Source organism: Hyperolius riggenbachi, chromosome 3, assembly GCF_040937935.1.
Source record: "Hyperolius riggenbachi isolate aHypRig1 chromosome 3, aHypRig1.pri, whole genome shotgun sequence".
NCBI classification, from domain to species: Eukaryota; Metazoa; Chordata; class Amphibia; order Anura; family Hyperoliidae; genus Hyperolius; species Hyperolius riggenbachi.
The window spans coordinates 486,179,016-486,193,602 of record NC_090648.1 but is presented as its reverse complement, the minus strand read 5'-3'; the positions used below and the strand labels follow the sequence as shown (position 1 = coordinate 486,193,602).

The following is a 14,587-nucleotide window of genomic DNA, read 5'->3' as shown; positions in this document are numbered from 1 at the left end:
TCTCTCTCTCTTTCTCTCTCTCTCTCTCTCTCTCTCTCTCTTTCTCTCTCTTTCTCTCTTTCTTTCTCTCTCTCTCTCTCTCTTTCTCTCTCTTTCTCTCTTTCTCTTCTCTCTCTCTCTCTCTCTCTCTCTCTCTCTCTCTCTCTCTCTCTCTCTCCTAGTTTGTCAGCAGCAGAGAGCGTGAGGAAGATTGTCTGCTATACCAGAGTACAGCGCTGCTGCCCCCTACAAAATGCTGCCTGAATTACATGACTCAGGTTTGTAGCATTTTCAGGCCAGTTCTGATAGGAGGAGAGTGAGCAAGAGAGACAATGACAGCCAAGCGCTCGACAAAATTAGCCGGGCGTAGCACTCGACTGATAGGCCTTGGGAAGAACACTGGTCTGCATGACATCATAGCCTATAATAATTATCGCTGGGAGGGCTACTTACCAATATACAGCAATATATAGATAGGGTAGTGGAAGTGTTTCTGATGCTGAAGCCAGGAAAGTTACCGTAAAAATTGCTATCCCTTTTAATGGTTTTATGTGTTGAGTTATTACAGGTGCTCTTTATTGGGTGTATGGTCCGCTTTAATCAGCAGTGAAAGGATCTAGCGAAGGACTATTATACTGCATGGAAGTGACCCTGCTGTTCTTTGTTACAGGCAGGCATGGAAGCTGAAAAGAAGGCGATATCTTTCTTCTCGAAGCTGCGGAACGAGATGCAGACAGATAAACCCATCCTGCCACTGACCAGTGACTGGCCGGATACCCACCTATGGAACCAGTACCTGGAGCAGCAGCGAACTCTGCTGAATGAGGGGGAGGAGCCCAGCTGGTTCCGGTCACCCTGGCTGTACGTAGAGTGCTACATGTACCGCCGAATCCAGGAAGGGATGGTGTTCAGGTGAGGATTTCTTCACACGCCAGTCTGTGTATGTGTCCATGTTTGTGGCGTGAGACTTAGAGATTGTACCTCCCCTTTCTGCTCCGACTGGCCAACTGTAACCATCTATCCTTCTCCTCATTTGTTTAGTCAACTCCGACTCTTCCTGATCATATGTACTTTGGCATGCCAGGTGTGTCTGTCAATCACAGCTTCTTTCAGCTGTTGCATAGGCATGTTCATAGCTTTTCCATCTTAGCCTCTGCCTTCCTCTTCTTCTTTTGCCCTCAATTTTTTCAAGCGTCAAGGATTTCTCCAAAGAATACAGTCTTCTCATTATGGCCCATCTGCAATTCACTTTTTCTCCTAGGAAGTAATTTTTTTTATCTTCAATTTTAATGAACTTTTTAGCACTTTGCAATGGTAAAAAAATCCACAAACTGGGTGAAAAGGTACTGTCAAAACTATTCTGAGCATTTGTTTGCTTTTTGGTGGTATAAAAGGCATTTTATTTACAAGTTGTGAAAATCTCACCTGGGAGAAAACTCAAGTGAAAAAGTTAATTGCGAATGGGCCCATGTGTCCAAAGTATTTGAGTTTTAATAGTAGTATCATCCCTTCTAGTGAACACTCTGGCCTTATTTCTGTAAGTGACTGGTTAGATCTTCTGGCAGTCCAGGGAACTCTCAGTAGCTTTCTCCACACACACAGTCCAAACGTATACATTTTTCTACGCATGACCTTATTTATGGTCCAACTTTCGCAGCCATGTGTTACTGCTGGGAAGACCAGTGACTTGATTCATAAAAGCGTGATAACTGATAGCATGGCCGTGCTATGCAGTTATCCCGCGAAGGTTTGCGCGCGTGTGGGCTTACGTCCGCGTGCTAAATGACAAACCTTTGTTTAGCACGTTGGCGTAAGCCTTTACGCGCGCAAACCTTCGCACGCGTCAGATCTCGTGGTAACTGCATAGCACGGCCATGCTATCAGTTATCACTCTTTTATGATTCAAGCCCCATGGCTCTAACTACCGGGGTTCTGGCCACTAATAATAAAGTGCTTGAATCTTTGTTGGTGAGGTGACATCTCTGTCCTTTAGTATCTTGTCCAAGTTTGCCATAGCTTTCCTCCAAAGCAACAAGCTTCTCTTTAGGTGCCCAAACATCTAGCAATTTATGGGCAGATCGACCAAGAGACAGATTTCTCTGTGATGGAATCTAATTGGAGAGAGACCTGATTTCAGCATGAAATCTGTCAAAAGTCGGACTAGTGACTCTGCCACCTGCCTAGCTGCCCTACCAAATGTAAATGTCTCTTCAAGACCCCAGCCCCGACCCCCCCCCCCACACACACCACCCCGGTGCCCGTGCAGTGTAAAATCTCACCTGTCCTGCTACTGCGACTCCTGGCCACCGCCCTCAATCCTGTGTCTGCTGTCGTACCAAGTGTCACCACTTGGCATAATCAATCGATTCATGGCTGCAGTCACCATCTGCAGATATCTTCCATCCCAGGAAGAGATAATCTGCTACAACTTCTACTTCGCCATCTCTAGTCATGTGACATGACTAGTGGTAGCTGTCTAGTGGCACTTGGCCAGTGTGAGCACCTCAGGTAGGGAGGGTGGACACAATTTACAACTCTGAGTCTCACTTTCATCTCCACCTTTCGTTTATCTACCATCATTGCCCTGTGCACCCCAGGAGTACTACCATAGAATGTGTCCCAGTCATTAACAGAAAAGCATCTATGTCTTAATTTTAGGGATTTTTTGCTTAGTCACATGACCCAGGCTGCTGTGTATCCCCGTCCTCCCCTGACTGGCACTGGAGCTTAGTGTTGGAACTATGTGCCTCCTTCACTAGTTGTGCCAGTTACTTCAAGGACAACAAAAGCCATAGCCCAATGGAGCTGCTGTTCAGGGGGTTAGGTTTACTGCAAATGGAGACTACACATGGAAGCGGAGGATAAGCATGTAATGTAAGAGGGGCAGCTGCACATGGGCAGGTGACTACACAGAGAAAGCAGGCTGCCATATTTAAAAGGTGGGACAGAATAAAAATGTTGGCCTGGGGATGGATAAAATGGTTAAATCCTGCTGTTCCACTGGAAGGAAGTGAAGTGACACCTTGACCACACCCGTTCTGGAGTCTTAAATGGACATATTGGGAAGCAGCTGCTTGGCTACACCCCCAGTCCCAGAGTGACACCTTGACCACACCCGTTCTGGAGTCTTAAATGGACATATTGGGAAGCAGCTGCTTGGCTACACCCCCACTCCCAGAGTGACACCTTGACCACACCCGTTCTGGAGTCTTAAATGGACATATTGGGAAGCAGCTGCTTGGCTACACCCCCACTCCCAGAGTGACACCTTGACCACACCCGTTCTGGAGTCTTAAATGGACATGTTGGGAAGTGGCAGCTTGGCGACACCCCCACTCCCAGAAGGCCCTGTTCTTCCAAAATAGAGCGTGTTAATGAAATGCTTACAATTCCGTTTAGCTTGAAATTTGCATGAATTATTAGCATTTTTGTCATTTATTGGATTTATAAAGCGCCACCATATTACGCAGCATGTCATTTACCGTCTCTACTGCAGAATGGTGGAGTAAAATGCGTCAGGTCTTTTGTGCCTATAGGCTCTTGAGATATAGTGCTAGTTTCTGGTGGTGATGTCAGGCTTGCTGCTGTTACATTGCAAAGCATGGTGGGAATGGAGCCTGAACTCGGCACCTCCACTAGAAGACCAGGGTTATATATGGCAGTATGGAGCAGTCTAAAGACATCGCCCCACTCTCTGCTTGAAGCAAATGCTGGACCTGCTTGTTGGCTCCACACAGGCTCTCCTGGTGGTGGGTACTCTTTGAATGAATCTCTTGTTATAATAGTTAGCGCTCCACCTTGTATAGCATATACATCAATGCCTCTTGTATATAATTGCACTCACCCTGTCCGTTTGACCACTATGAGACTGGTCAAAAAACGCTCTTGTGTGATCCGCCTCGATCAAGTCCTCTGTTCGGCTACTCCCTCCTGTCACTTTCAGCCTTCGTCGATCTATATGTATCTCATGGGGTGAAAGAACCTCACATAGTACAGTTCCGTTTGTATAAAAAATAAACTTTAATGCTAAAAAGTTGCACTCACAATGTGTTGGAGCAATAACAGCGCTCAGAGTTTTGGTTACGGGCTCTCCCCCGTGCCTCCCGGTCAGGCTCGTTGGGTCCGCTCCGCTTCCCGCTGGTTGTCCGCACGATGTGGTGAAAAGGCTATTTGTTTAGCTGGTACGTTCCCCACGCTGTGCTCTCCGTGCTTCCGACAGTCCGAGGTAGCTCCACCCTACGCGTTTCGTCACTCCGCGTGACTCATCAGGGGCGTGGTTAGCTACTCGGCTGTCAGTTTACATAGGCTTACAGGATACGCCTTCCGCATATGGTGGCCGTTGTGCACGCCATCGCTTCCCCCCGTCACGCGCATCTCATTGGTCAGTTCTTCTGCCTCACCCGGATGTGCCCGTAGTGTGCGCCTCAGTGTGGACAGCATACAGGCTGTCATTTCCCCCTCCGTTTTGGCATAGGGGAAAGCTCGTTTGTCATCATAAATGCATAAAGGTTACATACAAAGTACATACATTTAAAAAACATGATTAATGCATAAAATGAGTGAATATAAATTATAAAATGAGTAAGTGTTAAGAGTATATATTAAAAAACGGGCAAACCATGCCAGTGTTATTAGAATCCTATCTCTCTCCTATATCTAACACTGCCCTCTTGTGGTCAAACCTCATATTACAGATATTAGTTGGTCAATTCTTCTAATTAATTTTATTCCATTTTAACTGTTAGCTATAAAGCAGTTCAGGTCGATGTCAATGTTGTGTCCCCTCGGTTGTAAGGTGCCCATTGCGTAGATCCACTCTGTTTCCTTTTTGGATATGTCTCTTACTTTATTGGATCCCCTCCATGAATATCTCATTTTCTCAACTCCACAAAATCGTAGTGTCGTAGGGTCTGATTGGTGATAGATCCTAAAATGTTCCGATACACTGTGTTCTTTAAAACCTCTCCTGATATTACCAATGTGCTCTCCTACTCTTCTTTTCAATGTTCTTGTCGTTCTTCCGATATACTGGAGGTTACACTGGCACCAAAGCAGGTACACCACCCCTTTGCTGTTACAGGTTATATTCTGTCTTATCTTGAGGGTGCCTCCTTTGGATGTTGATGTCACCTCATCGCATCTTACTGGTGTTGCCTCCCTGCATCCCACACATCCCCTGCATGGGTAGAAGCCTTTTTGTTGCCAGAATGGGGTAACTTCTCTTGGTGGGTTCACACAACTTGGTGCTAAAATATTCCTGAGATTTTTTGCTCTCCTATATACAAAATTTGGTTGCTCTGGTAAAATTGTTTTCAGTGTTACATCTTCCTTTAATATCGGCCAAAATTTTCTAAAAATACTTTCTATCTGCCTGTGTTGTACTGAGTAATCACTAATAAAAGGTACTCGGTCATTGAACTGCTCCCCCTCTTTGACCCTATCTGTCAACAGTTCTCTCCTTTCCATTCTTCCTATTTCCATAATTTCTTTTTGTATATCTGTTTCCTTGTATCCCTTTTCCACAAAACGTTCCAGTAAGGTATGTGATTGTGTAATGTAATCCTCCATCTCACTACAGTTTCTACGTATACGCATAATCTGACCCCTTGGGACTGCCCTCAGCCATCGAGGATGGTGGCAGCTTTTTACTGATAGATATCCGTTTCGGTCCGTTGGCTTGAAGTATGTGGTGGTAACTAGCCTATTTGCCCTTTTTTCAATATTTAAATCCAAGAAATGGATGCTTTTTTTACTTGCCTCCATGGTTAATTCAATGTTGACTTCATTTTTGTTAAAGTGAACCAGAGACGAAGCACCCTTGTGTATTTTACCATAGAAATCAGTGGGAACATTAGAGAAAACATTTACCATGCTCTCTGTTCCATCCTCACTGCTAAAAGTGTCTGTTATCTAGCTGAGATAAGAATCCCGGACTAAGCATTGATTCTGGCTTTGCTATAATGACTCAGCTATAATGATTCCTGAGCAAAGCCAGCAGGGGGCAGGCTTGGACTTGAAGACAGCAAAGAACACAGTCTCAGCTATAATTATTCTGTAGCAAAGCCAGACCGACTGCTTAGTCGGGATTCTTATCTTAGAGGTGATAACAGGCAAATTAAACAGAGAACAATGTAACAAAGAGCAGATTAGGTGTTTACTGTCATGTTCCCACTGATTTATAAGGTAAAATACATGAGGTTGCTTCATCTCTGGTTCTCTTTAAGTTCTTCAAAATACGAGGGGAGATCTTCTTCTCTACCTCTCCATAGTACAAATAGGTCATCTATAAAGCGTCTCCATACTATTATTCGGCCATCCTCTGCTTCCCCCAGCACCTGTTGTTCCCATCTCCCCATAAAGAGGTTAGCGAAGGAGGGAGCGAACCCCGCCCCCATGGCACACCCCTTGATCTGTAGATAATAATTTCCATCATGCCAGAAGTAATTTCTAGTCAGGGCAAATTCCAGTAAGTCCATGATAAAGTTCCTCTGTTGTGTTTTAATATTTGTGTCCCTTTCCAAAAAGAATCTTACCGCGTCCATGCCGGCTTGGTGCGGAATATTCGTGTAGAGCGACGTAACGTCTGCCGTCACCAGTACATCGTTGTCCTCTATCAGTGTGTCATTCAGGATCTGTAACATGTGTTTAGTATCCTTCACTACTTGTGGTAGGCCCAACACCAGCGGCTGTAAGAAGAAATCCAGATATTGTCCTAATCTATGTGTCAGGGATCCTATACCGCTGATGATGGGCCTCCCCGGGGGTTTTTCTACGTTTTTGTGCACTTTTGGGACCTGATATATAATCGGAGTTCTTGGTGCTGTCGGAGTTAGAAACTCAAATTCTTTATCGTTGAGTATTCCTTCTGTCAGGCCCCCCCTTAACAGTGTTCTCAACTCACCCATAAATATGCTGCATGGGTTCCCTCTCAATTTTCTATACGTTTCTGTGTCGTTTACTATCCTGTTTAACTCCTCCCCATATTGTTCCTGGCTCATAACAACCACCACCCCCCCCCCCCCCCCTTTGTCGGCCGGCCTTACAACTAACTTTTTTTCCTCTAGCATCGCCTTCGCCATATTGCTCACTCCTCTCGTTTTTTTTCGGTTGTATTTTCTCTAATTCCTTTTCCACCATCTTCTTGAAGACATCCACACAGTTAGTGTTAATATTATTCTGTGGGTTAAACAAAGATCTATTTTTCATTCCTGTATGTTGGTATTCTATTGTCGGATTTATTCTGCTTGTGGGTCCTTCCTTACTTAAAAAGTATTTCTTTATATTCAGTACTCTCGTGTATTTTTGAAGATCAACATATGTGCCAAATTTGTTCAATGGTTGATTGGGGGCATGTTTAAGTCCTTGGTCCAGCATTTTAGTTTCTTCTTTGTTCAGGGGGACCCCTGAGATATTGTATATACCTTTCCCTATGTCTCTCTTCTCCTCTTGTATACGCCTCCCCCCTCGTACCCCCCTTCTTGTCTTCTCTTGTTTCCTCCTGGTGATGGTTGGTAATAGTGTTCGTACTCCGGTCTCCACTTGGGGTTCAACGGTGGTTTGTGATATCCCTGGTTCGGCCCTAAAAAAGGCTGATACCTTTGTTCATGTCTTAACGGATCATATTTGTTTTGTATAGGTATATTATACTGTCTATTCGGATGCAGATCTTTCCGATGATTGTAATTTGGGTTATAGTTATCCCTCCTTACTTCCTGATCTTTGTTCATATTTCTAAATGTTTGGGGGTTTGGCGCGGGTTCTCTGTATTCGTGCCCCACGCTATTTCCTTGTTGTAGATTATTAATGGGGTGTACATTTCTCTTTGGTATTGTTCCATTTCCTTGTTCCCCTATTATGGGTCTGCGTATATGTATGTCCTTTGCTGTTATTAGTGTTGTCTTATTTTGCCATTTATAGGCTTTCTTCATTTTATACGCATTCCAATCAAATGTAAATTTTCTTCTTCTTTTTTATGATTATCTCCCTTTCCTGTTTGATCAGGATTTCACATGTCCTCTCTGAGAGCGTTTTATAAAGCGCGTTCTCTTTGTATGGTTCCAGATCGTTTTTTATTCCCATAATTTCTCTACCCAAGGGTTCCAGCCGCTTGGTTTTCCTCTTTCTTAATAGTTCCATAAAACCTACACCGCACCCGTCAAAGAATTCCTCCCACTCCTTATTATTCTCCTCATCTTCTTCACCATCGTCTGGGGATACATCCCACCTGCATTTTTGCGGTACCACCCCCTTAGAAATGTACTTGTTTAGAGAGGCTACATCCCACCATGTAGTTTGTTCTTTTATCAGAACATTTTCTAGAGCTCTAAACTTCTCCTCTACATCCTTTTTTACAATGTCTTGAATGTCTTCCTCTACTTTAAAAACAGCTTCTACATCCGTATTACGTTTATCTCTATATTCAAATGCATCCATATTGTTATGCTGCTTGTACAGTTACTGAGATAAAAAGCGTTATTTCCAAAGTTAGCGCTACAACAGGATCAGTGGTATATGGTATTGAACAACAGATGCATTTTTTCTATTCGTGACAACAGTAGTAGTATACAATACTCCTCAACACACTTTCGGCTCTTCAGCACTATAAAAATGGTATACTATAACAAACTATATATACTAATAAAAGTCCGAAGTTCATCTAGTCATAAAACAACAGTCTCTAGGTTTGTATGCGCTTCTAATGGGTGTCAGTTCCACCATCTGCATATATCTCTTGTTATAATAGTTAGCGCTCCACCTTGTATAGCATATACATCAATGCCTCTTGTATATAATTGCACTCACCCTGTCCGTTTGACCACTATGAGACTGGTCAAAAAACGCTCTTGTGTGATCCACCTCGATCAAGTCCTCTGTTCGGCTACTCCCTCCTGTCACTTTCAGTCTTCGTCGATCTATATGTATCTCATGGGGTGAAAGAACCTCACATAGTACAGTTCCGTTTGTATAAAAAATAAACTTTAATGCTAAAAAGTTGCACTCACAATGTGTTGGAGCAATAACAGCACTCAGAGTTTTGGTTACGGGCTCTCCCCCGTGCCTCCCGGTCAGGCTCGTTGGGTCCGCTCCGCTTCCCGCTGGTTGTCCGCACGATGTGGTGAAAAGGCTATTTGTTTAGCTGGTACGTTCCCCACGCTGTGCTCTCCGTGCTTCCGACAGTCCGAGGTAGCTCCACCCTACGCTTTTTTTTACTTGCCTCCATGGTTAATTCAATGTTGACTTCATTTTTGTTAAGTTCTTCAAAATACGAGGGGGAAATGACAGCCTGTATGCTGTCTACACTGAGGCGCACACTACGGGCACATCCGGGTGAGGCAGAAGAACTGACCAATGAGATGCGCGTGACGGGGGGAAGCGATGGCGTGCACAACGGCCACCGTATGCGGAAGGCGTATCCTGAAAGCCTATGTAAACTGACAGCCGAGTAGCTAACCACGCCCTTGATGAGTCACGCGGAGTGACGAAACGCGTAGGGTGGAGCTACCTCGGACTGTCGGAAGCACGGAGAGCACAGCGTGGGGAACGTACCAGCTAAACAAATAGCCTTTTCACCACATCGTGCGGACAACCAGCGGGAAGCGGAGCGGACCCAACGAGCCTGACCGGGAGGCACGGGGGAGAGCCCGTAACCAAAACTCTGAGTGCTGTTATTGCTCCAACACATTGTGAGTGCAACTTTTTAGCATTAAAGTTTATTTTTTATACAAACGGAACTGTACTTTGTGAGGTTCTTTCACCCCATGAGATACATATAGATCGACGAAGGCTGAAAGTGACAGGAGGGAGTAGCCGAACAGAGGACTTGATCGAGGCGGATCACACAAGAGAGTTTTTTGACCAGTCTCATAGTGGTCAAACGGACAGGGTGAGTGCAATTATATACAAGAGGCATTGATGTATATGCTATACAAGGTGGAGCGCTAACTATTATAACAAGAGATATATGCAGATGGTGGAACTGACACCCATTAGAAGCGCATACAAACCTAGAGACTGTTGTTTTATGACTAGATGAACTTCGGACTTTTATTAGTATATATAGTTTGTTATATTATACCATTTTTATAGTGCTGAAGAGCCGAAAGTGTGTTGAGGAGTATTGTATACTACTACTGTTGTCACGAATAGAAAAAATTCATCTGTTGTTCAATACCATATACCACTGATCCTGTTGTAGCGCTAACTTTGGAAATAACGCAATACTCTTTGAATGAAAAGCAGGAAAAATCTGATCGATCATGTGACTAGATCAGAAATCAACAAATTTACAACCGAAATGTGCTGCAGTAGATTGAGGGGCTCTCGAGGTTCATATGTAGACGTTTTTTGATTTGTTTGGAAGTAGATTTCAGTGCTTTCTGTAAAAGAAAATCTGCAGGGTATTCAGTACGTGAAAGGTGATTACATGCGGACCGTTTATCTCCTGCAGTCCTCCCATCGCAGAGTTCGATGTGTTCGGGGCGGTGAAGAACGAGAGTTTCTTCCAGTCGCAGCAAGCCATCATAGCACTCTGCACTCACCTACAGGAGAGGAAGAGGGACATTCCCAGCCTGAGCAAAGAGCAGCGCCAGGAGGAGTTCTATAAGCTGCTGCAGGTAGGTGGTGCCGCCAGGATATATGACAAGTGTGTGTGATTGTTTCTGCAATATTTCCCCAGCCAATCAGATGGTCTGAAGAGTATGCTGAAGTATTTTTTGATGCCCAGCAAACACTCCCCTAATGCTAATTTTCCCAGATAAGTACATTTTTCCAGGAGGCTGGGCTAACTTTCTGTAAATCGACATATAACTTATCAGAAAGAAACTTCCTTGGCGGTCTGATTTTTTTGTTTTTTTTTGTACAGATTTTATAGTCTGTAAGAGGCGTAATTTCTTTCTGATTTTAAACTTAAAATCCTGAAAGATTCAGATGTCAGATGGGGCAGCACGGTGGCGTAGTGGTTAGCTCTCTCGCCTTGCAGCGCTGGGTCCCTGGTTCGAATCCCAGCCAGGGCACTATCTGCAAAGAGTTTGTATGATCTCTACGTGTCTGCGTGGGTTTCCTCCGGGCACTCCGGTTTCCTCCCACATTCCAAAAACATACGGATACGTTAATTGGCTCCCCCTAAAAAAAAAAAAATTGGCCCTAGACTACAGTACTTACACTACATAATATAGACATATGGCAATGGTAGGGATTAGATTGTGAGCTCCTTTGAGGGACAGTTAGTGACAAGATATATATATATATATATACACTCTGTACAGCGCTGCGTAATATGTCGGCGCTATATAAATACTAAATAATAATAATAATAATCCCCATAGATCATAGATATGGTCTAAAGCAGTGTTCCCCAACTCTGTTCTTAACCACTTAAAGCGGAATATAACCCTGCATTTCAACTTTGCTCTAAAACATTATTTACAGCATATTATATGCAACCAGCATTTTTTTTTCACTAGACCAGCATTGGAAGGGTTACACACAGAGCTTTAAAGTTCCATGGAGAGAACTGCTCCCAGCAGCAGAAGTTTAGATATATACATTTAAATAAACAGAATGTAACAAGTGAGGAATGTTACACACTCTTTGGCTGTCCTCCAGCTCCTGCACAGTCAGAGAGAGTGAGTCACATTCCACACTTGTTACATTTTGTTTACTTAATTGTATCTATCTAAACTTCGGATGCGGCAGCAGTTCTCTCCAGGGAACTTTAAAGCTCTGTGTGTAACCCTTCCAATGCTGGTCTAGTAATAAAAATGCTGGTTGCATATAATATGCTGTAAATAATGTTTTAGAGCAAAGTTAAAATGCAGGGTTATATTCCGCTTTAATGACATGCTGATTTATAAAAATGTCCTGCTAGAGCCTCTTAATGGCTCCAGGACGTTTTTATAAGTGCTGACAGTGCTGCTGCCGCTGTGCGCGTGAAAATAGTGGTGAAAAAAACCAACAAAGAAAACATACACCTTTATTTCCAAATACTATATTGTCACCATACTTTGTATTAGGGACATAATTAAAATCTTGTGATAACCAGAACAAATAAGCAGATAAAATGTGTGGGTTTTATGTACAGTAGCAGTGTTTATATTAAAACTATAGGGGATGAAATTGGAGAAATAGTTCATTTTTCCATTTTTTCCTTGTTTTTCCCTCTAAATGCATAGAAAATAAAGTAATTACTGAAAACAAATATCAACCCCAAAAAGCCCAATTGGTGGTGAAAAAAACAAGATATAGATCATTTAACCACTTAACAACCTCTGCCACGCTTATCTACGCCCCTTTAAAATTCACCTGAGTCACAGGGGCGTAGATAGGCAACTCCTGTTTATTTTCCTGCTGTGCGCGATCGCGTTCGCGTGCATGCGGACGTGCATACGCGTCGGGCACCCGCTGGTCTGTGATTGGCTGATGTGAACATGTGTTCACAAAGCCAATGACAGTGCTTATTCATGCAGAATGTGTGTAAACATTGTATCAGTCACTATGCTGTTACAGTTACTGAGATCACTCGTGAGAGGATCTCAGATAACTAACACAGCATTAGTGACTGATCAGCATCAGTGAGGTTTTTTTTAAATAAATTATACCCCCATTAAGCCCATTAACCCTTGCCTCCCTTAAATGTGAAAATTGCTGTGGTTTTTAGGTGAAAAACCCCGTGGTAGAGAAGTGGTTAATTGTGATTCGTAATGATTAAGCTATTGGCAAATGAAAGGGATAAGCACTGAGCATTCAGTCTGGTTTTGCTGGGGAATCATTATAGCAGAGCCAGAAGGGGGCAGGCTTGGGTTCGAAAAGACATCAGAGAAGACACTCAGCTATAAAGATTCCTGAGCAAAGCCAGACGGAATGCTCAGTCGGGGATTTTATCAGGGCTGATAAGAAGCAAGCTGAGCAGTGAATAATGAAACAGAGAGAAGGGAAGGTGTTTTCTCTAATGTTCCCACTGATATATATGGTAAAATACATGAGGGTGCCTTGTCTCTGGTTCCCTTTAAGATGCCTGAGACAGTTCTGCATGGATTTCTAAAGACCTACCAATATTTTGTCTCAGACACTGTTGATAAATCTGGCCCTCTGAGCGCTCTTCTTACCATCAGGAATTTTCTGTGCGGTTTTAAAAATGCTTTCATTGACTTGCATTAAAATCATGGTAAAATTGCTGCGATTGCGATTTTTCGAGAAATCATGATCCCTGCAATTTTACAGTGTTTTTACTGCAATTTTAATGCACGTTAATGGGAGCATTTTTTAAAAAAATGCTCAAAGTGCTGATGGTCAGAAAAGCAAAGTGCTCACACTGTCTACAGCCTTAGGTTCTGAAAGTGTGCAAAAAAAATGCACGGCTTTTATATGGAAATAATAATACCGCCAGGCAGGTTAATAAATTAGGTAAAATAATGCGGCGCATCAACCATTTTTATGTGTAAGTGGGGGTTGATGCCTCACGGAGTTTTTTTTTATGACGCTTTTTCTCTCCCTCCGCCAGGTGTCCTTATGGGGAAATAAATGTGACCTCTCTATCTCTGGCGGCCAGGACAACTCTCAGAAGTCCAGCATTCTGGCCTCACTCGAGTCCCTCAAACCGTTTGTGCTGGTGGACGATATGGTGTCCCTCTGGAACATCCTCAGTCGCAGTGGGACAGAGAAAGACGCAAAGACCCGAGTCGACATCGTCCTTGATAATGCTGGATTTGAGCTGATCACCGATTTCATTTTAGCCGATGCCATCTTATCTCTGAACCTGGCCACTGAAATTCATTTTCACGCCAAGTGCTTCCCTTGGTTTGTTTCGGACACCACAAAGCGCGACTTTGATTGGACAATCCAGCAGCTGCTGGCAGCCAACCACAGATGGATGTCAAAGTGTGGCCAGACTTGGAAGGAAAACCTGAAGAAGGGCTCCTGGGTGTATCACGAGAACCTCTTCTGGACCCTGCCGCATGAGTTCTGGAGCATGGAGGGGGTGGCCCCGGATTTGTACGCGGAATTAAAGAAGTCCAACCTGGTTTTGATTAAAGGAGACCTGAACTACAGGAAGCTGACCGGAGACAGGAAGTGGGACTTCACCACGCCCTTTTCTCAATCGCTGAACACCTTCCACCCCGCCCCGCTGTGCAGCATCAGGACTCTGAAAGCTGACGTACAGGTCGGGCTCCGGCCCGGAGTCGGAGAGAAGCTTAGTGCCGCAGAATCTGATTGGATGGTGTCTGGGAAATATGGAGTCATCCAGTTTAGCCCTGCGGTGTGATAAATTACCTAGCACCCAATAGAAAAATGATTTTGATATGACTTGTTCATCAATATATTTTATTTAGTGTACTTAAAGAGGAACTGTCACGAAAATCTTAAAATTTAAAACCCATACAAATAAGTACATTTCTCCTAGAGTAAAATGAGCCATAAATGACTTTTCTCCTATGTTGCAGCACTTACAGTAAGTAGTAGAAATCTGAAATTACTGACAGATTTTGGACTAGCCCATCTTTTCATAGGGGGGTTCTTAGGGATTTATTTATTTTTAAAAGCATTTAGTGAATGGCAGTTGCTCCGTCCAACTGCCAAAATAGTGAGCAGGGAGGCTGGCCAGCATCTTTGT

At 43.6% G+C, this 14,587-nt stretch overlaps 1 protein-coding gene across 1 annotated transcript; it reads left to right on the top strand.

Annotated features, from left to right (window-relative positions):
* Positions 1 to 653: 653 nt before the first annotated feature.
* On the top strand, positions 654 to 14,275 carry LOC137561721 (damage-control phosphatase ARMT1-like). The gene is made up of 3 exons (XM_068273059.1): positions 654 to 891; positions 10,427 to 10,592; positions 13,478 to 14,275. Exons 1-3 carry the CDS (start codon positions 656 to 658, stop codon positions 14,237 to 14,239), a joined length of 1,164 nt encoding a protein of 387 aa, XP_068129160.1. The 5' UTR covers positions 654 to 655; the 3' UTR covers positions 14,240 to 14,275.
* The last annotated feature ends 312 nt before the right edge of the window (positions 14,276 to 14,587 follow it).

Bases quoted from the DNA above. Each gene is read 5' to 3' on its own strand.
- LOC137561721 (XM_068273059.1), top strand. From the start codon at position 656: ATGGAAGCTGAAAAGAAGGCGATATCTTTCTTCTCGAAGCTGCGGAAC. The intron at 892-10,426 runs GTGAGGATTTCT...TATCTCCTGCAG, and splicing joins CAGGAAGGGATGGTGTTCAG to TCCTCCCATCGCAGAGTTCG. The intron at 10,593-13,477 runs GTAGGTGGTGCC...TCCCTCCGCCAG, and splicing joins AGTTCTATAAGCTGCTGCAG to GTGTCCTTATGGGGAAATAA.